Below are 23,415 nucleotides of genomic sequence, written 5' to 3'. Positions count from 1 at the left end.
CATCCACCCCTTCCAGGCTCTTAGATCCAAGAAGACGGGACCCAGCTCTTTCTCAAGATAGAAATCTTGGCACATACGAGGCACTGAGCAAATATTTATTGAATAAATGAATGAATGCCTGGATGCGTGAACACAGTAGGTAAAGGGCGGGGCCAGGGCTTGCCAGGTCTTTGCCTTCACCACTTTGGATTCTGGGTAAAGAAAAGAAGCAGAAAATCAGCCTATGAAGAGCTGTGGTTTGTCCCTTTTTGGACCTGGGCCATCATGGCTGGGGTACTTGAGCGGGTGGGTTTTTGCATCGCACTCCCCTCTCTCTACTTGTGATTCTTCTCTGTTATACATTATCTGCTGACGACTTTTTATATCACCCCCCTCCCCCACTTGCATATCCGGACCTTTTTCACTTGCCGTCCTGGTATGTTTTCTTCAACTTTATTTGAATACTGGCAGCAGTCAGACTTAATTGCTGAACAAGTACCTGTTTTTGAGTGTCACTGTGGACCTAGTCGAGTAGGTCCCTTCGTTGTAGGGAAAGAAATTGTAAGATGGGTTCCAAAGCAAGTAACGTTGATGAGGGGATGCTTGTTCACTGGGATTATCTGTGAGATTTCCTTTGCTTGGGATGGCATGTCAGACCTGTGGGAGACAGTGAAAATCAGGATAGCAGTGACCTGTGCTATTTCCACAGCTGCTTGGAAGGCTGGGCTACACACAGGCTGGGAGCCTGGGCTTTGGAGTCAGGCTGACCTGGGCTTGAACCCTGCTCTGTCACTTCCTAATAGGACCTCCTTCTTAGGGTTGTGATGGAAATTTTAAAAGATAATGCATGTAAAATGACCAGCCCTGGGGAAGGTCGTAAGTGCTCAATAAGTGGAGGCCATTATTATTATTAGTGCAGCTGCTAACGTCAGTAACAGAAGTTTCTAAGGGCTTAGGTTAAGTTCAAGCTGAGCTTGACCCAGGAGAGGGAAGAGGTTTTCATTGGTGACTGTCACCATCTCCTTAAAAAGGAAATCCAGAAGGCAACAAGCGCAAGAAGGGATGTGCAGAGTCACCAGTAATCAGAGAAATATGAATTAAAGACAATTAATGAGATAACATGTTGGTCCTAGTAGGATAGCCAAGATTAGCAAGTGGGGTGATGCCAACTGCTGGTGGGGATGCGGGGGTAGGGGACCCGACGCCACTGCCGGTGGGAACATGCTCCGGGCAGCCGCGCCGAGAGCACTCACTCAGCCCTTAGGGAAACTCGGTCTGTTCGACCTTGGGACCCAGCAGTCCCACTCATGGGGATACATCCCGAGTAGATGCACACACAGGCCATGAGGGAAGAGGTCCAAGGATGTTCACAGCAGCCTTGTGTGTGGTGGGCGGAGATGAAGATATCCCAGGTCCTCTCCCGCATGGAGGACGGAGCAGGAGAGATATGGAGAAAGCACACAAGGGAGGGCTGGACAGCTGCCAGCGCGACAGGCGAGACGTACTCACAGTCACAAAGATAGGAACCTAACGCTGGGTGAAAAACACTGAGAAATGCAAAAGGAACAAAAAGCCCAACTCCCACCAGCTTAAACCATAATGGTACTTACTGTGTATTTAACAAGTCTAGACCCCCAAGGTTGTTTGTCAGCTCGATTTTATCTTCAAGGACCAAGTTCTTGTCATCCTTTTACTCCTTGTGCCTTAGCATGTGGGCTTTTTGCTTTTATGTTTGTGACCTCCTGTTCCAAGATGGCTGCTGTAACTCCAGACATTACATCCTCACATAATCCAGGGGAGGATCCGGCAGAGGAACAAAAGAAAAGTCTCTCCCAGAAGCCCCCTTGGCCAGAGCTAGATAACATGGCCATCCTGAAGCTGCCAGGCAGAAAGGGAATTGGGAGTGCTTCCTGGGGAACCAAATGGCATCTGCCACAAACTGCTGCCCTCTTAGATGGAAACTGTGCAATCCGGTTTGCCACAGTCCACACCACCCCCTCTTGTTCCCCGACACCAAAACTGTGTGTCAGTCACCATCTTTCACTGTGTCTGCACCAGTTCCTCTGGCCTCCTTCCCCTGCTGGGCCTGTAAGGTTTTGAGTGCTGCCGACCTTAGACTCAGCACACGCTGCAGCCACTTCTGATTTGGGGGTCTTGCTGCTTTCTCAGCAGCCGCAGGCGGGTGTGGAGAATAGAATCCCTCTCTGCTCCACGACCCCCACTCATCTTCATTCTCCTACTCCACTTGCTCTTTTCCCTTCCCTCTTGCTTTGCCCTGTTTCTCTAAGCAGGAGCATTGCATCCCCCTCCCCCCTCCAACCCACACCTCGAGAAAAGTCTTCTATTTCTTACCTACCTCAACCTCATTCTTAGTTGGCCTGTCAAGTGGGGTCAGTCCACAGACTTGCTGGCCTGTAATAACATAAACACGGGACTGGAGTGAGAAACTTTCACAGCGATCCGCTATTGCCCCAACATTCAAGCACGTGATCGTAGACTCGTCTCCTAGCACAGGGTGTAGAGCCGTTTTGGAGCTGTCGAATCACACCATGAACTGTCACATCTTCTTCCCCAAAAGGTTAGGCATTTAAAAACCAGTCCTTTACAGAGGGTTCAAGAAGCATCAGCCTGCACGTCAAATCCTCCCAGACTCTGGAACCTACACGTTGGATCAGAAGAGCTGAGAGAACTCATTTCTGCTACATCTTTCGTCTTCTTCTGCCCATGCTGTGCATCCAGTCTCAGGGTCCACGACCCTGGTGTGACCATCTGGGAGGAGAAGTCCCGAAGTGTATCAGAGCGTGGCCCTGACACACCTGGCTTCCCCCTCTGACCCCAGATTTGCTTTCCACCTCTCACTTGTGATTGCGTGGTGAGAGCTACCCGGTGGAGGAAGGAAGAGTGGAATTAAAGCATCCACGTCAGACACACCACAGGAGCGATTTCTCAGTGGGAAAGTCGAAGAGAAACACCCAGAAAGTTCACACCTCTCCGCATTTTCTTTTGTATCTCTCCATTAAACATATCCCTATAGATATGATTTCTGATTGTCTAATCCACCACGTAGAATCTGCTCTGGAATGTCGCAGGCCACTTCGAAGTGCCCTCTCGATTGCACATCTGGTGCCAGGTTTGCGGGTAGGTCTCCCGTATCACAGGCAGGCACCAGCTCTTTTATGCAGTTAATTTGGGCAAACAAGAAGGCTCAGTATCGTGTGCAAGAATCACACCATAAACATGTTCGCTTCCCAATTTACACAGAGTGCAATTAAGGCAACCCGGTTCTCCTCTTGACGGCTGTAATAAAGGAGGACGGATCTTTTGGAACTGACAACGTTTGAAAGATCCCAAATCTCACCCACGCTGTAAGCGGCCCCTGCGTGCGAGAGCTGTCTGGTGATTCTCAGAGAGTGATGCGTGTTGCCTGGGGGGCGGGACCAGCTTGTCTGACCTTCGTTCAGAAGAACCTTCTGCGGAGACTCTTGGCAGCCTGGTTACGATGGAGCCATAATACTGCCCACAAAGGGAAAGAAAACATGAAAAGGGAACACGAGGTTGGTCCCAAGGAGGGTGGTAGGGACAAGAATGGCTCCCTGAAATCGGGGTGGGTGGAAGGAACGAGACTCAGATATCACCTCTTCTCTTGGGGCTCGAGGTGGGGAGTGTCCAGGGCTGTGGCCGAGGCGGGTGTCATCATGCTTCTGGGCCCCTCTGAACCCTTCCTTCCTTTACTGCTGCCGGGGAGATGGGCTGTAGAGACAATATTGGGAGGCAGCAGAAGCAGCAGTTTTGTTTTGTTTTTAACTGAGATAAAATTCACAGAACTTAGAATTAAACCATTGACCATTTTAAAGCCTACAGTTCAGTGGTGTTTAGTGCATTCACAAGGTTGGACAGCCACCACCTCTGTCTAATTCCAAGACATTTTCCTCACCCCAAAAGGAGACCCCATACCCATGAAGCTCCCAATCCCAATTCCCCCTTCCCCACAAGCCACTGGCAACCACTAATCTACTTTCTGTATCGATGGATTTGCCTATTCTGGACATTTCATATAAATCGGATCGTAGAATATGTGGCCTTTGGTGTCTGGCTTCCTCCACTCAGCTTAATGCTTTTGAGATTCATCCATGTTGCAGGATGTACTTCATTCCTTTTTATAGCTGAATAATATTCCATTGAATAGATATGACACATTTTGTTTATTCTTTCATCAGTTGATGGACATTGGGTTGTTTCCACCTTTTGGCAGTTGAGACTAGTGCTGCTGTGAACGTTTGTGAACAAGCTTTTGTTTGAACACCTGTTTTCAGTTCTTTGGGGCACATACCCAGGAGTGGAACTGCTGGATCATATAGTAATTCTATGTTTAACTGTGTGAGGCATCTTCAGACTTTTCCACAGTGGCTTCACCATTTTATATTCCCACCAATAATGTACGAGCCTTCAGATTTCTTCACAACCTCGCCAGCTCTTGTTATTTTCTGCTTTGTGTTTTGGGGGGTTTTTTGTGGTCAACCTAGCAGATGTGAAGGAGCAGCAGTTTTCAGCTCAGATGTGGTTGGGCAAGCCGTGGAACTCTTCCAACACTGAGTTTCTGTAAACTGAATAACAATTTCTACCATGGAGGGTGAACAGCAGCATTAAACAGGTCACTATATGTAACAGCATCCAATTCTGGGAATGTCCTTACTTGATACAGAAGGCCACCTCCAGGTGCTGTATCGCCCAGTACTTCACATACTCTCTGGGTTGAAGGACCAGGGTTTTTTCCTTAATTTAGTGTAAAACACAATAAAAATGAATCACTAGAACCTCCATTCTCGATGGGGAAGGTATCACCCAAAGGGGACAAAAATTGATTCTCAGGGAGGCAACAACATCTTCCTCTTTTCGTGTTAAGCACACCTATATATAAGTATTTAAATATAAATATATATTAAGTATTAAATATATATTAAAATAAACATAGTAAAGTATAAGATATAAACAGATGTATAGTATATCTGTAATATTAAAATTTTATAGAGGGAGGGGAGATTGGAGGAACCTAAAAAGGATGGGGGAGAGAGGAGTGGCCGTAATGAAAAAAAAGATTGAGAAACAATAGAACTTACTTTAAAGATGCAAATTATAAGCCCTGATTTTCTATTATCAGATTCAGCAGACAGTTCTACACACTGGCTCTCAATTTTTGTATTTATCTCATCACCAACTGGTGATTACCAGTTTGTGGGCAGGCCCCAGTCCTCAGTCCACATTTCAGTAAGGCTGTGCTCATGCATCACTATGTTTTGATCTGTCTGGAATTATCTCAACTCCTTGTGTATCTGTTCACTCACCAGAGTTCTGTCTGTCCTCTCCGAACGTGTCAGCCCTTGCTTACTGTACTAGAAAAGTGCCTGACACAGTAATATTTGGTACATCACTTGGAAACGATTGTTGAATGAATGAATGACCATCCACTTAAAAATCGTTTTACTGAGGGATTTCCCTAGTGGTCCAGTGGTTAAGAATCTGCCTTCCAGTGCAGGGGATGCAGGTTCGATCCCTGGTTGGGGAACTAAGATCCCGCTTGCTGTGGGGCAACTAAGCCCATGAGCTCTAGAGCCTACACGCCACAGCTGCTGAGCCCGCACACTCTGGAGCCCATGCACCACAACTAAAGAGAAGACTGTGCGCCGTAACAAAGATCCCGCATGCCGCAACAAAGATCCTGCATGCCGCAACTAAGACCCAACACAGCCAAATAAATAAATAAATATTTTAAAGGGAAAAAAAAAAAGAAAACAACAAATATTTCTTAAAAAAAAAAAATTGTTTTACTGAGCCAGACAATGAAAGTCTACTTTTACTTAAAACCCAAGAAAACCAGTCAACCAAAGAAAAAGCAGTTCTCTGATATGACACACAAAATTACAATGTCTTCAATAAGAAAGAAGGGCATTTCTTTCTCACCTAAAAGTGCAAACTGATGTGATGGTTCTGGTCTGCAAATGTGGCAGGGGTCCAAGCTCCTATGTCTAGTTGCTCAGCTCTGTGGTCCAAGATAGCTCCATTCCCAGGAAGGGAAGAACCTGCCTCTGCCCTTTAAGGGCACAACCAGGAAGTTGCACACACATTACTTATCCCTCTTCCCTTCTCTAGAACTCATCACATAGCCACACCAGCCACAAGGGAAGCTGGGAAATGTAGTGCTTATTCTAATTGGCCTTGTGTGCAGCTTGAAAGCAGAGATTCTATTAATATGAGAGAGAAGGAATGAATGGATTTTGGAGGGGACCCTAGCAGGAGCTGCCACCATCATCACCTTAAGAGAGGATGTTTTCCTCATCTCGTCCTTGCCTTCCCCAGCCCTCACCAGGCCTTCCACCAACCAGATGGAGGCAAGAGGTCAGCGTTTAACTTTGGAGCTCCAGGTGGGTCCATTTGCAAACCACATGCGTGGCACGAGATTTCTGGGACCACGTGCCCCCTTCCTCAGTGTCCTCTCTGGCATGGGAGGGCTCTCTCACTGCAGGGGCTCTGGGACTGCCCTCAGCACACTGCAGTTTGTCCAGCTGTCCGTTCTTCTCATGTCCCTGGGTCATAAAATGAAAACAAACAAGAGGCCATTTTGGAGAAAGAATACCAAGGGACAAGACTGTGGCCTGTTTATTTCCAAACCTGCCTTATATCGTTATTCAGAAGGTTGCCGTAAAAGAAAAAAGAAATCAGGAGAGAAAACACTGCATCCAGAAGTGACTTCCTAAGGCAGAGCATGTTCCTATGATTTAGCAGGTAGAGTTGCCATCGTAACCAGGACCCCAAAAATGACCTTGAATGGAATAGGCTGGCCTAGACTTTCTGCCAGATGTGTCTGGACAGGCCATTGAGGAACGAATGGGATTCCAGCACATCATGCCACACTAGTGTGGACAGATTCCCTGGTTTCTGTGTCTTAGATAGGCCTCCGTGTGTTACCGAGTCCAAGCTCACTCTGCTTGCCGCACGACAGGCCAATAAATCGGGAGACAAGGTGTTGAGGCAAGAATAGCGACTTCATTCAGAAAGCCGGCAGGCGGAGAAGATGGCAGACTAGTGTCCCCCAAAACCATCTTATTGGGGTCTGGATGCCAGTTTCTTTTATGGAACAGAGAGAGGGGGAGGAGGTGAGAAAGTAAAGTAAAAAGGCCATTAGTCTTGCAAAATATCTCCTGGCTTGGTCGGCATTGGTGGCGTGGGGAGGTGTTAATTTCTTCTTTTCTGCAGCCATTCACAGGTAGGCAGGGTCAGATTGTCTCCCTATGAGCTGAACAAAGACCCTTTCGTTTAGTATTCAGCAGAGGGGCAGGTTCCCTGAGGCAGATTATAATAACAAAAGCAACAAAAAGCAAAGGTTAAAGTAAAAGAAACAGATCCAACATGGAGCCAAATTTTGCTCTTCTCTGTTACACATGTAATGAAGATCAGGAGGGGATGCCCAGGTGTGGCAGTATTCCTGGTTCTTGCTCTCTTCACCTGGCTAACTCGTACTCATCCTCCAGAGATTAGTTTAGATGTCATTTCCTCCAGGAAGCCTTCCCTGGCTCCACCCCTCACCAGCTGGCATTTCGGAACCCTTCCCTGTGCCCCCCAGGCTCCCAGTGGAAGCGCTTACTGGCAGCTTACCTCTCCACTGCCTTCCCAGTGCCCGGGACATAATCCCCCTCCCCTCTGGATAAGGAGATGGTTAGTTTATTTTGTCAATTTGACTTTAGAACCATTTCAATGTTTTATATAATTATAAAACACATTGGAAAAAGTAATTCCTAAAATTTAATAGCAAACTGTTATGAACCTAGTATATTGAGTTATTGGTATAACCTCTTGGAGAAGAGACTTTATTTACCCATACAGTATTTTTACTCTTTTTCTTTTTCTTTCTTCCTTCCTGATGCGTTAAGATTCCTTTTTTTTTTTTTTTTTTAATTTTTAAAATTTCCTGTCTCTTTCAAGAACTTCCTGTATCCATTATTTCAGGGTAGATCTATAGTGACAAGTTCGCTTAGATCTTCTTCATTCTAGAATATATTGATTTCCCTTCATTTCTGAAGGATATAGAATTCTGAGTTGATACTCTTGAAAACTGTTGTGCCACTTTCTTCTAGCCAATAGAAATTGACAAGCTTATTCAAAAATTAATATGTAAATGCCAAGTTTATACTGAGAAGCCAAAACAATCTTGGAAAAGAAAAACAAAGTTAGAGAACTTACACTAGCTGGTTTCAAAACTTGCTATAGGGTTTCCCTGGTGGCGCAGTGGTTGAGAGTCCGCCTGCCGATGCAGGGGACACGGGTTCGTGCCTCGGTCCGGGAGGATCCCGCATGCCGTGGAGCGGCTGGGCCCGTGAGCCATGGCCGCTGAGCCTGCGCGTCCGGAGCCTGTGCTCCACAATGGGAGAGGCCGCAACAGTGAGAGGCCCGCGTACCACCAAAAAAAAAAAAAAAAAAAAGAAAAAAAAACTTGCTATAAAGCTACAGTAATCAAGACAGGATTAAGGACCTACTGTATATAGCACAGGGAACTCTGCTCAATATTCTGTAATAACCTAAGTTATTATTCTGTTCCCCCTTAAGTGGGAAGAGAATTTGAAAAAAAAATAGATACGTGTATATGTATAACTGAATCACTTTTCTGTACACCTAAAACTAACACAACATTGTAAATTAACGATACTTCAATTTTTTAAAGTTTTTAAAAACGGTTAAAAGGGTAAACTTCATGTTATGTACATTTAGAATTTTTTTAAATAAATAATTTTTAAAACATAATTATCGAGTACCAGAAACTGTGTTGTGTGCACTCTCATTTATTTCTCACCAGAATCCTTTGAAGGTGTTATTTATATTTTATTCATTAATATTATTAATTTATTATTAATTAAAATATTATTCATGTTATTCATTAATTAGTTGAGAGAACTGAGGTTCAGAGAGGCTGCCAGAGTCACAGGTTCCATCCCAACCTGTCGGAGGACCTCAAAGACCCCACCTTTCTGCTGTGTCTTTCTCCTCCATGTCCCTCTCTGACTGTAAAAAACCTCATCTGTCCCTCCTTCCTGCAGGCACAGCAGGGATCTATCAAGGAGCAAATGGACTGACCAACGCAGCTGGCTTTGGAACTGTGCACCAGGTAGGCAGAGCTCCCCACCCTTAAATACTCCCCCTAAATCCAGGCACGCAGAGAGCCCCCTTGTACCTATGAGCCCTACCAGAAATGGTGTCTCTGATTCCCCGGATTTGGAGAACACAGGGGCCAGACTGTACCAACAGCCACTGGAAAGATACAGTGTAGAGGCAGAGAAATTGGAATTGCTGGCAGATTTCCAAGATGACATGGGCTGCGTTATATGTTCCATCTTGATCTGAGTCTAAGACACCCGTTGACTGTTGAATCTGGGATGGATGGATGGATGCAGTAACCTGTGGTCTTTCACCAGACCCCAAGCTTCTCCAGGGTGAAATTTTATCTTCTTCGCCTCTGCATCCCAGTGTCGAGTGCCCGACACAGAGTGGGAGCTTTATAAATGCTTGTTAGATTGAATTTAGTCAACACTGTGAAGATGGATGGATGCTGGCTAATAGTCTGAGTCTCTTGGTTTCACTTAGAGAGTGAATGAAGAATTAACCCTCTAAAGGTGGACGGGAACTCTGTGCACTATTTGTGCACCTTTCCTGTAAGAACCTTCCATGAGCTCCTTGAAGGGTTGAGAAGCACTGCTCTGTGGTGGGGCCGAACATTTGAAACAATGACTGTTGTCGGGGAGTTGGACGATCTGGTCGGTTTAAGCAAAGCTTGATAAAGAAGATTGGCATTCTTCGATTTCATCTCCTGGACTCCCTCATAGGAGATTCTGGATCCCTAATGCTGTGTAGGCGCTACTGTGTTTGCACAGCACCCCCTCCCCCACCATGAACCTAAAATATCACCTAGTCTCTAGGGTATGTGTATGTGGTCTTTATTACTTATTCATTTGTTCACTAATTTTTCCAGTATTTATTGAGTGCCCATATGTGCCCAGCACAGCCGTGACCAAGACGGACGCTGTCAGGGCCACGTGCATGTCCCTCAGGGTGCACCTGTAGACCTCTAGCTGACAGGCTCTGTACCCCTGGGCCCAAGGCTGTTTTCTAGAATCAATGTATACAGCAGGCAGGAAGTGCCAGGGAATTAGGAGTTCCCTGGGAGCATCTCTCAAGCAAAGACTGGCTGGACTTGGTATATAGATACCCCAGCTCCCTTGCCCCTGGGGAGAGATCTTTCTGAGATGTGTTTTCTACCACGCCAGTATCTCCCTGGTAGAATTCAGCTCCAATTCCCACTGGAGAAGCCCCTGTGCTGGCTGCCTTCCCTTCTCCCTTTGCTGTCTCGCTTCCCCACTCCCCAACTGGTCTCTCCTTCACGCCCCAAATCCGCTACTTGCACTTGAATCCTTGTCTTGGAGGTCTGCTTCTAGGGAAAGCCCCTAGAGCTTTTATTCTATAAAGAGCCCCTAGAGCTTTTATTTTTATAAAAGCCCTCATAGAGCTTTTATTGTAGTAGTGGGGAGACAGGGACAGACACAACAGACCCAGCCCGGGAGGCCCCTTACCCACATCAGCCTGACAGCCTTCCTTATGGGTTTCCCTCTCCAGGACTATCCTTCCTACCCCGGCTTCCCACAGAGCCAGTACTCCCAGTATTACAGCTCGTCCTACAGCCCTCCTTACGTCCCAGCCGGCAGCATCTGTTCCTCTCCCCTCTCCGCGTCCACCTACGTCCTGCAGGAGGAACCTCACAACGTCCCCAGCCAGAGTTCTGAGTCGCTTGGCGGTAAGTACAGTCACTGTCACGTGGTCATTCCTGGCTGTGGTCTGAGCTCTTATATGAAGGATGGACTGGACATAGGTCCCAGTTGTAATGAACCGGTCACCCAAGAGCTAACTTCATCTTTTGTTGGCTTTTCTCTCTGTGTGTGTGTGTGTGTGTGTGTGTGTGTGTGTGTATTTAATTGCACCCATGTTTAAAAGTTACAGATTTTTACCTAAAAATTCTAATGTCTGCCTTCTCTTGAAAGACAATCTGGTCACCCTAGGTCCACATTATTAAGTGACAGTGCTTGGCTGGAGCTGAGTAATGTCTGCCCCGTTTAGACAGGGTACACACGACTCCACATCCAGGCCCCTTGGTGGTGTACATCACTGTGCAGCTAACTCGCCAGCCTACGGATTCATTCATTCTTCCCGTAAATCTGCTACGCACATGTCTTCTCTTCTATGAGATGATTTAGGCTCGTCACCACTAAGTAACATGACAGCCATAAATTAGAACATCCAATGATAGTAGATATCATTGCATTTTATTCTTTTTGCTTCTTTTCTGAAACCTCCTGTTTCTGGGGCTTTGTAGAAGCTGAACGAGCATGATGGTTTGTGAACGTTCAGTCAATAAATATTTATTGGTTCATGGCTAGAGAAAGAACAATAGTGAAGACTCACCTCTTTGTTCCTGAAGTTCTGGATGCAGCTGTTGCTTTTAGCCCTTGTATTTTCCATCAGTTGGGGTGAGTTAGATAACATTGGTTTGGTAACAAATGGAGACAATGTGGCCAAGCATTTTTAAGTCAACTTTGAAGGACGTTTAGGGTTTGAGCATTGATTTTGGTCATTGTGACCTCATCCCAGAGTATAGAAAAAATGCCTAATACCCACATTCCAATTTCCAAATTGCTTCCTTGGAAGAGTCTGAAGTGTAACAAACTCTTCTTTGTCGTAATCCTGAATTATCTTTGCCCATCCTGCTTTTCAGAATGTGGCCTCTCCACACTGGTTTCAGAAATAAAATATAAGCAGGAAATCTTCCAATAGATGCTACTATCTATCTATCATTTGATGGTGAACTGGATTCCAAAGACTTACTTCCGAAGAATTTGGGTTATGTGGGAAGGTCGTTTTTGTTCCCCATCAGGAGTGAACATAAAGGCTCATTGTGTCTTTGAAATTTTTCTTTATTGTTTCCCCCTGTTCTTCATCTATCCCCTGGTCTAAGGTTCAACAATAAGTGGTTGAGATGGTTTTTACTGTGTGTCTAACAAGCTCATATAAAATCTAATGACATAAATAATTGTCAGCTATAACCGAGGTCTCTTGCCTCTTCTCCCCAGTGTCCGTTATAAAGGAACAGCATTTAAGCATACTCGTTTGCCCACGCACACACGCACACGCTTATGCACGCTCTTAAAATTTCCCATAAAAACTCCACTTTTGAAATTATCCAGGATCTGCTTGAGTGGTTGGCTCCAAATTCCAGAGGCTCAAGAGGTTTATATCTTACCGACAGATCATGCTCACTCTTTGCGTTGCCTGGATATGGTATCCTAATGCTCTTCTCCTCCCTGGCCTCCAGCCCTGCCACAGCACCATCTGCATCGACATGCATTAACAGTTACATTAAGCCCCAACAATTTGCAGATGATTGCAGGGCAGTTCGCTGATGGAGAGGGCAAAATCTGAACATCTGACGTTACTCAAGAGAAAAGACAAATCAGTAGTGGTTGCTTGAGGACTTTTTTCTTTTTAAGCTTTTAAGTATGTTACAAATTATCTAAAAAGAAGTTGTAGTATATGTTAAATTTCTTAGATCTTCTCCCTCAGTCAATAGAAGGAGGAATTTTTTTTAATCTCTCAAGAAGAAACTTGCAAGGTTCTTTCATGCAATTTGGCAACATCTAACAAAATTGAAAATGCATGTACTCTTTAACCCAGTTATTCTATTTCTAGAAACTTATCCTAAAGATAAATTCCCACATAGGTACAAAGACTTAAATTAAAAGAATGTTTTTTGCAGCATTGCCATAGCAAAAGACTGAAAACAACCTAAATATCCATTAATAGGAGTCAGCTTAAATAAATGATGGTGTATCCACCATTGGCACACTATACATCTGTTAAAAAGAATAAGTAAGCTAGTTATATCTTCACTAATATGGATCTCTCTCTGAGCTATTGTGATAGGTGAAAAGCTATAATAGTGGCAGAACTATGTGTATAATATGATCCTGGAGTTTTTTTTAAATATAAGTATAGTTTAATACCCATATTTGCATAGGAAATTTCTGGAAGGATGGAAAAAAACTGTTAACAGTCATTTTCTCTAGGGAGGAAACTAGAGGGAAAAGACTTGATGTAACAGACAATAAGTCACTCCACTTGACAGCAAAATTCACATTTTTTCACATGCACGTGAAACATTTACCAAAATAGACATATTCTGGGCCATAAATCATGAAGTCTCATTACATTTAAAAGGTTTCGAGGCATACAAAATACGTTCTCTGAAAACAGTGGAATTAAATTAGAAATAAATAACAAGAAGATTTTTCAGAAAATTCTCAAATATTCAGAAACAAAATAGCACGCTTCTAAATAACCCATGTGTGATGGTTAATTTTATGTGTCAACTGTCCAGGCTATGGGATGCCCAGACAGCTGGTTAAACATTATTTCTGGGTGTGTCTGTGAGAGTGTCTCCAGAAAACACTAGTATTTGAATCAGTAGATTGAGTAAAGGAGATGGCCCCCACCAATGAAGGCAGGCATCATTTAAATCCAATGAGGGCTCATCTTACAGAACAAAAAGGCAGAGGAAGAGTGATCTCTCTCTCTTTTATTAAGCTGTGACATTCATCTTTTCCTGAGACATCGGGGCTTCTAGTTCTAAGCCTTTGGACTCCAAATCCTACATCGGTGGGGGGCCCTTTCTTATCCCCCACCCCTGGATCTCAGGCCTTCAGGCTCAGACTGGGAGTTACACCATTGGCTCCCCTGGTTCTCAGGTCTTTAGACTCAGACCGAATTATACCACCAGTTTTCCTGGTTCTCCATCTGGGAAGTGGCAAATTGTGGGACTTTTTGACCTCTGTAACTGCATGAGTCAATTCCTATAATAAGTCTCCTTAGATATAAATATATATATATATACACACAGACACACACACACACACATATGTTCTATTTCTCTGGAGAAAGAACCTGGCTAATACACCACAAGTCAAAGGAAAAATCAAAGATAAATTTAAAAGTATTTTGAACCTAATGAAAATGGAAACACAGCGTATCAAAATTTATGGAATGTCACTAACACAGTCCTTAAAGGGAAATTTGTGGCACTAAATCCCTATATTAGAAAAGAAGAAAGGTTTTAAACCAAACATCTTATCTTCCACCTTAAGAAACTAGAAAAAGAAAGGCAAACCACACCCAGAGTAAGTAGAGGACAGGAAATAACAAAGATCAGAATGGTAATCAATAAAATCTGAAAACAGAAAAGCAATAGAGAAAATCATTGAAATCAAAACTTTGTTCTTTGAGAAGACCAATAAAATTGATAATACTCTACACAAGCTGATATGGGGAAAAAAGAGAAGATATAAATTACCAATAAAATGAGAGATGACATCACTACAGATCCTACAGATATTAAAAAGCTAACAATGCAATAGTCAACAACTTAGATGAAATGAAGAAATTCCTTGTGGGACAAAAACTTCTGAAGCTTGTTCAAGAAGAAATAGGCCTATATCTACTAAATAAACTGAGATTTTTTTTTTCTTAAAAATGTTCCCACAAAGAAATTGGCAGGCCTAAATGTCTTCACTGATTAATTCTACCAAACATTTAAGTAAGAAATATCAGTTCTACATTAATTCTTCAGGAAAATTGAAGAGAAAGGGATACTTCTGAACTCATTCTATGAGGAATGCATTACCCTGATGCCAAAACTAGGCAAAGACATTAAAAGAAAACAACAGACCAATATTTCTCATAAACGTAGATACAAAATTTCTAGACGCAATGTTAGCAAATTAGCCCAACTGTATATTAAAGGATACTACATCATGACTAAGTGGGGTTTATCTTAATGATGTTGAAAGTTAATGTAATTCACCATATTAAGTAACTTGAAAGAAAAAAAAGAGATTATCTCAACAGATGCACAGAAAAACATTTGACAAAATCTATCATTTGTTTCTGACAAAAATTCCAAATTAGGGGTAGAAAGGAACTTCCTTTATCAGAAAAAGGCACGCAGTGGACTGCGTGTTTATATCCCTCCCCCCACAATTTATGTGTTGAAGACCTAATCCCCAATGTAATGGTATTTGGAGGTGGAGGTATTTTGGAATTAGGTCATAACTGTGGAGTCCTCAAAGTGGAATTTGTGCCCTAATAAAAAGAGGTACAAGAGAGATGATATATCTCTCTCTCTCCCCACCATGTGTGGAGACAGCAAAAAGACATCCATCTGAAAACAAGAAGAGGAGTCTCACTGGGAACCAAACTGGCCGGAGCCTTGATCTTGAACTTTCCAGCCTCCAGAACTGTGAGAAATAAATCTCTATTGTTTAAGCCTCCCAGTCTGTGGTATTTTTTTATAGCAGCCCAAACTGACTAAAATAGGACAGCTACAAAAAACCTACAGCTACCCACCTAGGACCAGAAACAAGACAAGGATGTCCACTCTTACCAATTCTATTCAGCATTATACTAGAGGTTTTAGGCAGTGCAATAAGGGAAGAAAAATAAATGAAAGTCATCTACATTGGAGAAAAAAAAATCAAAACTTTATGAAGTAAAAATAAGTAAAATGACATGATCACCTATGGAGAAAATCAGATAGCATCTACAAAAAGCTGCTAGAACTAAAAAATGAGTTTAGCAATGTTGCAGGGTACTATAAAAACCAAGTGTATTTCTATATGCTAACAACAAGCAGTAGGAAATAGAATATTTTTAAATGCCACTTACAGTAGCATTGAAAAATATGAACTATTTAGGGATAAATATGACAAAAGATGTGCAATACTTGTACCCTTAAAACTACAAAACACTACTGGGAGAGGTTAAAGAAGACTTCAGTAAATGAAGAGATATATCTCATTCACAGGTCAGAAGACTTAATATTGTTAAGATATCAATTCTCTACAAATTGATCAAACACAACCTCTGTCAACATCCCAGGCTTTTTTTTTGTAGATACTGCCAAGTTGGTCCTGAACTTCATATGGAAGTACAAAGGACCTAGAATAGCCTTAACAACCCTGATATAGAAGAACAAAATTAGAATACTAACACTACCTGACTTTAAGACTTATTACAAAGCCACAGTAATCAAGACAGTATGGTATTAACATAAAGATAGACTAGACCAGTAGATCAGTAGATCAGTGGACCAGCACAGAGAGTGCAGAAATAAACCACATGTATATGAATGTTTTTGACAAAGATTCAAAAGCAATAACGGATAGTCTTCTCAACAAAAGATGCTAAAACGACTGGATATCTATATCCAGAAAAAACTGTACCTCAGTACATACCTCACATGACATACAAAAATTAACACAAACTACAGCATAGACCTAAATATAAAACTCATATAAGAAAACAGGAGAAAATCTTTGTGCTTTGGGGTTAGGCAAAGGATTCTCATATATAACACTAAAAGCATGATCTGAAAGGAAAAAATATTTGATATAAATTGGACTTCATGGAAATTTAAAACTTTTGCTCTTCAAAAGACAACTGTTAGGAGAATGAAAAGACAAGTCACAGTCCAGAAAAATATAATTGCAAAACATATATATGATAAAGTAAGTTGTATTAGTTAGAGGTCTCCAGGGAAGTAGAAGCAGTAGGATATAGATGTAGATATAGATGATATATAGAGAGATTTATTATAAGAATTGACTCATGTGGTTATGGAGGCCAAGAAGTCCCACAGTCTGCCTTGTGCAAGCTGGAGAACCAGAAAAGCCAATAGTATAATTCGGTCTGAGTCAGAAGGCCCAAGAACTGGGAGTTCCAATGTCTGAGGGCAGGAGATGAATGTCCCAGCTCAAGAAGAGAGAGAATTTGCCCTTCCTATGCCTTTTTGTTTTATTTGGGCCCTCAATGGATTGGATGATGCCCACCCACATTGGTTAGGGCAGATCTTCTCTACTCAGCCTACTGAGTCAAATGCTTATCTCTTCTGGAGATACCCCTCACAGACACACCCAGACATAATGTTTTACTAGCCATCTGGGCCTCCCTTGGCCCAGTCAAGTTGACATAAAATTAACCATCCAGAATGTATTTTTTAAAACTCTCAAAACCAATAATAAGAAAACAAGTAACCCAATAAAGAAATGGGCAAAGTACTTGAATAGACATTTCACCAAAGAAGATATAGGCATGGCAAAAAAAGCACATGATTAAGATGCTTAGCATTAGTCATTAGAGAAATGCAAATTAAATCCTCAGTGAGATACTACTACATACCCCCTAGAAAGGCTATAATTACAAGGACTGACCATACCAAAGGCTGGCAAGGTTGCAGAGCAACTAGAACTCCCTTAACCCTGCTGGTGGGAATGTGCAATGGTACAACCACTTTGGAAAACAACTTAGCAGTTTCTTAAAAAGTCAAACTTAGGGACTTCCCTGGTGGTGCAGTGGATAAGACTCTGTGCTCCCAATGCAGGGGGCCCGGATTTGATCCCGGGTCCGGGAACTAGATCCCACATGCATGCCGCAACTAAGAGTCCGCATGCCACAACTAAGGAGCCGGCGAACCAAAATTAAGGGGCCCACGAGCCACAACTAAGGAGCCCACCTGCCGCAACTAAGACCTGACGCAACCAAATAAATATTAAAAAAAAAAAAATGGTCAAACGTAGACTTACCGTGTATCCTAGTAATCATGCTCTCTCATAAGAAGAAAGCTTATGTCTGTACAAAGATTGATGAGTGACTGTTCATAAAAGCTTTATTTAGTCCAGCCAAAAACTAGAATCAACCCAAATGTCCATCCCCAGGTGAACAGGTGAACAAATGGTGATACATCCACACAATAGAATAGTACTCAGCAACAGAAAGGAGTGAACTATTGATATACATGACAACATGGATTGAATCTCAGAACAGTTATGCTGGCTGAAAGAAGCCAGACAAGTGTGTGTGTGTGTGTGTGTGTGTGTGTGTGTGTGTGTGTGTACGCGCATGCGCGCGTGTGTGTACATGCATACCGAGTGATGCCATTTGTTTAAACTCTAAAAAATATAAACTAATTTATAGTGAAAGAAAGCAAATCCATGGTTGCCTGGGGGGGTAGCAGGAGGAAGAGACTATAAAGGAATAACAAGGAAACTCTTGGGTGCTGGATTTGTTCGTTATCTTGATTGTGGTGATGGTTTCATAGATGTGACCATACGTCAAAACTTACAAAACTGTGTGCTCTAAGTATGTGTGGTTTATTGTATGTCAATTATACCTCAATACAGTTGTTAAAATAAAGAAGTAAAAACATTAAAAAGGGAGAAATAAAGAGGGAAATGACTCCAAGAAAGATTCCTATAAATTGCTCTAGCACGTGTACCTCTGACTTTGACCTTGAATTTTGACCCTTCATTCTCAAGAATGTATATGGTCAGAAAGGGATGCTCTTTTTGGCACCCCTAATAAATTGACTCTACATAACACCTTATTGGGACATTTTGTAGGCTGCTGGTGTTTCCTCCTCTTTTTAATATTTGCCTGGATTTTAATGGGGCTAACAAGTGTTTTCTAAGCCTCCCTAGCCTTAGAACTACCTAGTGAATCAGGATAAACTTTATTTATGACTCTTAAGCATCTGTGAATTTATTTAGTGCCTGTTCCTCATCCTGCAAAAGAAAGTCTTTGCTAGTCTGATGTTTGGGAATCTCTAAGTCTGTATCCTAAAAATTGGGGGGAGTTGGAGACAGCCCAACAGTTCTGACAACTCAAAATCACATCTTTTCTTATTATGTCCTTAGTCTGCTAAGCAGTTTTATAAATGTTAACCAAAAAAAATTCAGTCCCTTGGGTTTTAGAGGGAAATATTCCTTCCAGGGTAGGAAAAAAATTAGTCCATTGCCAAGCATTTTTATACAAAAGCATTTTCCCCCCGATGATCCAAGAACTGGCAATTATGGAAGGAGAGATGGAGTCCACAGGGTACATTTGGGAGCTAAAACGAGCAGCTGTAAGATGAGAGTGGGATGGAATGTCCTCTAAGGTTCCATGCTGGTTTACAGTTCTGTCACTCTAGGACAAGGGCAGGCCCAAATTTTACTTCTGCCTCTACCACTAATCTGCAGGGTAACAACAGGATTACATCATCTCACTAAGCCTCAGTTCCCTTGTTAGTTAAATAAAGATAATAAAGTCTAATAAGATGTATTTAAAACTTCTGTGCTTGGGCTTCCCTGGTGGCGCAGTGGTTGAGAATCCGCCTGTCGATGCAGGGGACATGGGTTCGTGCCCCGGTCCGGGAGGATCCCACATGCCGCGGAGCAGCTGGGCCCGTGAGCCATGGCCGCTGAGCCTGCGCGTCCGGAGCCTGTGCTCCGCAGCGGGAGAGGCCACAACAGTGAGAGGCCCGCGTACCAGGAAAAACAAAAACAAAAAACAAAAAAACATAAAACTTCTGTGCTTAAAAAACAACACAACTTTGATGCTGGCTTTGGGACCTGAGTGCTGGGAACAAGTGCTGCCCACTTGTTCATTCAGGATTATTAGACAATTGCCCAAGGGCAGGACCCCGGCAGCCTCTCAGTACACCGTGTCCGGAAACACCACCTTGATGAGAAGCCACAGGTGCCCACCGTCGGCCCTGCACATTCTCACTGATCCTCATGTGTATGTAGGTCTAGTCAAGCCAGAACACAATTTAAATCATTTACTGGCATCTCCTAATTGCCAGCCCTGTGCTGGACGCTTTTGCCTATATAATCTCAAATTGACAACTTTCTTAACAAGTGCTTAAATGACTTGCTTTTAGTAGAGAAAGTGGAGCAAGCCGCCTAGGGATAGGAACCTAGAGAATTCTCTGCATACATTCCCCATTCACCCCAAGGGAGGGATCTCTTAAAGGTAGAAGAGTTTGATGCCCAGCTACATATATGTGTATATATATATATATGTTATTTTCTTCCTTCTGTTGGTCTAGACATTCTCAGGCTTTAGGATATATAGACAGTTGTAAACACAAAACTCCATTCACTGGAATTGTAGCTCCCCAGCTGCCCCCGCCCTCACTTCTCTCAGATCCCTGCTCCATGGTCCCCTTATCCATGAGGCCTCCCCTATGCACAGCACAGGGAGATCAGCTTGGTGCTCTGTGACCACCTAGAGGGGTGGGAGGGAGACGCAAGAGGGAGGGGATATGGGGATATAGGTATACATGTAGCTGAATCACTTCATTGTACAGCAGAAACTAACACACCATTGTAAAGCAATTATACTCCAATAAAGATGTAAAGCAAACAAACAAACAAAAATTAGTAACCTCCCAGCACTCCTGCACTCTTATCCGATTTGTCAATTCTCTCTAACACATGTCCCCACCTGGCATCTTATATATTTACTTGGGTGTCTAATGTGTCTCTCCTCTCTCTAGAATTTAGGTGCTATGGAACCAGTGCCTGGAACCATACCTACTCAGTAAATCTTTGCTGGATGTATGAATGATTATGAATGGGCGGTTTAAGGCACTTTCAAGAGTAATTTTGATTCTGCGTGATTTTTGCCTTCGCTGCTGCCTTGGGGACCTCCCACTTTGGAGTTAGATGGTTCTGGTGTAGTAGTTCGTGGGAGGACACACTCAGCCAAGCCTCTGATACGTCTGCCCTTCCCTCTCCTACGCCAGGTGAATATAACACGCACAATGGACCTTCCACGCCAGCAAAAGAGGGAGACACAGACAGGCCGCACCGGGCCTCTGACGGGAAGCTCCGAGGCCGGTCTAAGCGGAGCAGTGACCCCTCCCCAGCAGGGGACAATGAGATTGAGGTAACTCAGAGGCTTCTGCCTGACTTGGTGAATGTCATCTCCACATGTGGCCAGAACAGGAGGCGTCGGGCAGAGTTCTGTCTTGGGGAGAATGGCCCTGTGTGTTCACAAAGTGCAGGAACAGAGAAAAGGGCCCTGATGAAAAGGAGGGAAGAATTCGGTTGGCCATGCAGAAGCACTGTTGACTGACCAGGCTAGGAAAAGTGACCCTAGAGATGGTAAAGATGGGTGGTTCTCAAATGTGAGCCACAGCAACATCACCTGGGGGGCCTGTGAAAACCCAGACGGCTGGGGCCACCCCCCAGAGTTTCCAATTCAGTAGATCTGGGGCAGGTCCTGAGAATTCATATTTCCGACAAATTCCTAGACAATGCTGATGTGCATTGGGCACCACACTTTGAGAGCCTCCAGTAAAGATGACATTGGACAGTGGACCTTCCCCACTGGGTTAGAGTGATTCTTACCCTTGGCTACATGATAGAATCACCTGGGATGTTTTCTAAAATTCAGCTGCCCAGGCCCCATCCCAGACTAATTAACTAGACATTTCAGGGAGTTCTGAAAGTTCCCCTAGTGATTCTACTATGGCTTAGATATTTATCTACCTGAAGACAGGAGGCTGGCTCAAATAAGTCTGCATCATTTCTGTAATTCTGAGTTTCTCGGTGGTTCTCAATCTGGGGCTGCACATGAGAATCTCCTGGGGAGCTTTGAGAAACCTTCATTCTCAAGCCCAGATCAATTAAATCAGATTCCCTGGGGGTGGGACCCAGGTGTCAGTATGTTTCAGCTCCCTAGGTGATTCCAATGCAACCCAGGCTGAGAGCTACTGGTCTAAGGGATGCACCAATCTTTATTATAATAAAGCAAGTGTGGGGTTATTGGTCAGGTACTGACATTTTCCCAAGCAAACAAACAAAAAAGAACAGCATGCATGAAAGATGGGGAAGACCACTAGAAGGGACAGAGGCAAGATGGATGCCCCCAAAACAGACAGAAGCAACTGTTACCTATCAAGGGAGAAAAATGGGCACATGCACGAGTTCATACTTGTTTGCTAAAGGCAGTCATTTCGCTGGCTTGAGTGTGCCATGGGTATACATGGGTAGTATTGGCAAAGCTTGAGTCACTGTCAAGATATCCAAATGCAGCATCATCACATCCCTGTTGATAATCCTCTACAAATTATGTAGCAGCTACAAAGTTCAGCTGGCAAACTCAGCCTAAGAAATACCATTTTCATCATTTCCTTAAAATCAGTGTCATTTTGACTCTGAGTCCCCACCCACCAGGGTGGTAGGAAATTCCATTTCATTATTGGGGCCTTTCCCCTCCCAGAATTATATGAGAATCTCAGGGTTCAAGTGGTCTCAGAAAACAGAATAATGGCCTCTTTTGTCCATTGTGGCTTGGTGGCTGCTGCCTTTTTCATTGTCAGTACCTGCAGTGGTCACTGAAAGTCCAGCTGTTCTCTGGGGTCTCCATGCCATATGTTGGGCATAGAAATCCTTGTTGAGAGTAAGAACATTGGAGTATTAGCTACGATCCTTTGGTTGCAAGCAACAGAAACCAATTCTGGTTACTTAAGCAAAAAAGGATCTACTGGGAGGGAACGGCATGGAGAGGAAGTGATAACAACCAAGGTTAGAAAGAATAGTAACAAAGGCCACGCTGGGGAATCTGGGGAACCTTCAGGGTGCCGGCCCCTTCTGGAGAGAGAGATATTTGAGATTCTAGCGCCATGTCACTTGATGTCCGATTCCAAGGAGGCAGCATCCCATCGGCCTGGCCTGGATCCTCACGCCCCTGATTGAGAGTCACACCGAGATAGCACACAAAGGGAAAAGAAAATCGAGATGCTCCTTCTAAGAAGGAGATGGATGCTGGGGACCCCAACAACAAATAGCCAATACCAAGACACTTGATATTTAGCCAGTATTCACTGGTAGGGCTGTACTAGCTAGCCAGTGTCACTAGTAGAGCTGTGCTAGTCAGCCAGTATTCACTAAGAGAGCAGTAGCAGTTGTTTATGGCTGGTGTCTGTTCCCATCATCCTAGAAAGTGTTACATATTTTGAACATCATGCTCATCCCCTATACTTGGTATACACGGCCATCTCTTCTGTGAGCTCGACTGCCCTCGGGACCTGCCGGAGAGCAAGCATTCCCACGGCTCATGGGACTCTTCTCGGTCCAGAGGATTCTGTTCTTGCCTTTCCTCTAATTCTTAAAGCCACCACCTTCTAAAACCAAGGAGACTTGGCACAAACCCTTCAGGGGGATTAGGCCTTCGCACAAGGCTAGAAGAAAATTTACTGACTCTTGATCACCCTTGCTTTCTGCCTTCCCAGATGCCTGAGGATTTTCTACCAGCTTGAAGTTGCAGAGCTATAGAAATCCTGGAGAGCAACATGTACTTTAATATTTTTAAAAACTGTATTCGATCACCTGACGTGGTTTCTGCTCTTGGTAGGGGACAGTGGGGGCGGAGAGACACTTTTCCATTAAGCTGAGAAGGGGGCAGGGGGGCATGGAAGTATTATGGGGTGATATTATTCTGGAAACATCTGCTTCTTGATTCCAGAGT

The 23,415-nt window shown here is 43.6% G+C and overlaps 1 protein-coding gene across 5 annotated transcripts in view; it reads left to right on the top strand.

The window, feature by feature from the left end:
- The window catches only part of EYA2 (EYA transcriptional coactivator and phosphatase 2), a 251,291-nt gene that overhangs the window by 151,322 nt on the left and 76,554 nt on the right, over positions 1-23,415 (top strand). For all 5 annotated transcript variants that reach the window (XM_067013899.1, XM_059038755.2, XM_067013897.1 and 2 more), the window contains 3 exons: positions 9,066-9,133; positions 10,636-10,813; positions 20,687-20,829. In XM_067013899.1, the coding sequence (XP_066870000.1) occupies positions 9,066-9,133; positions 10,636-10,813; positions 20,687-20,829 (389 nt within the window). The remainder of the gene's footprint in view (positions 1-9,065; positions 9,134-10,635; positions 10,814-20,686; positions 20,830-23,415) is intronic.

This window comes from Kogia breviceps, chromosome 14 (genome assembly GCF_026419965.1).
Source record: "Kogia breviceps isolate mKogBre1 chromosome 14, mKogBre1 haplotype 1, whole genome shotgun sequence".
Lineage (NCBI taxonomy): Eukaryota > Metazoa > Chordata > Mammalia > Artiodactyla > Physeteridae > Kogia > Kogia breviceps.
This window is presented reverse-complemented; position numbering and strand designations above follow the sequence as displayed.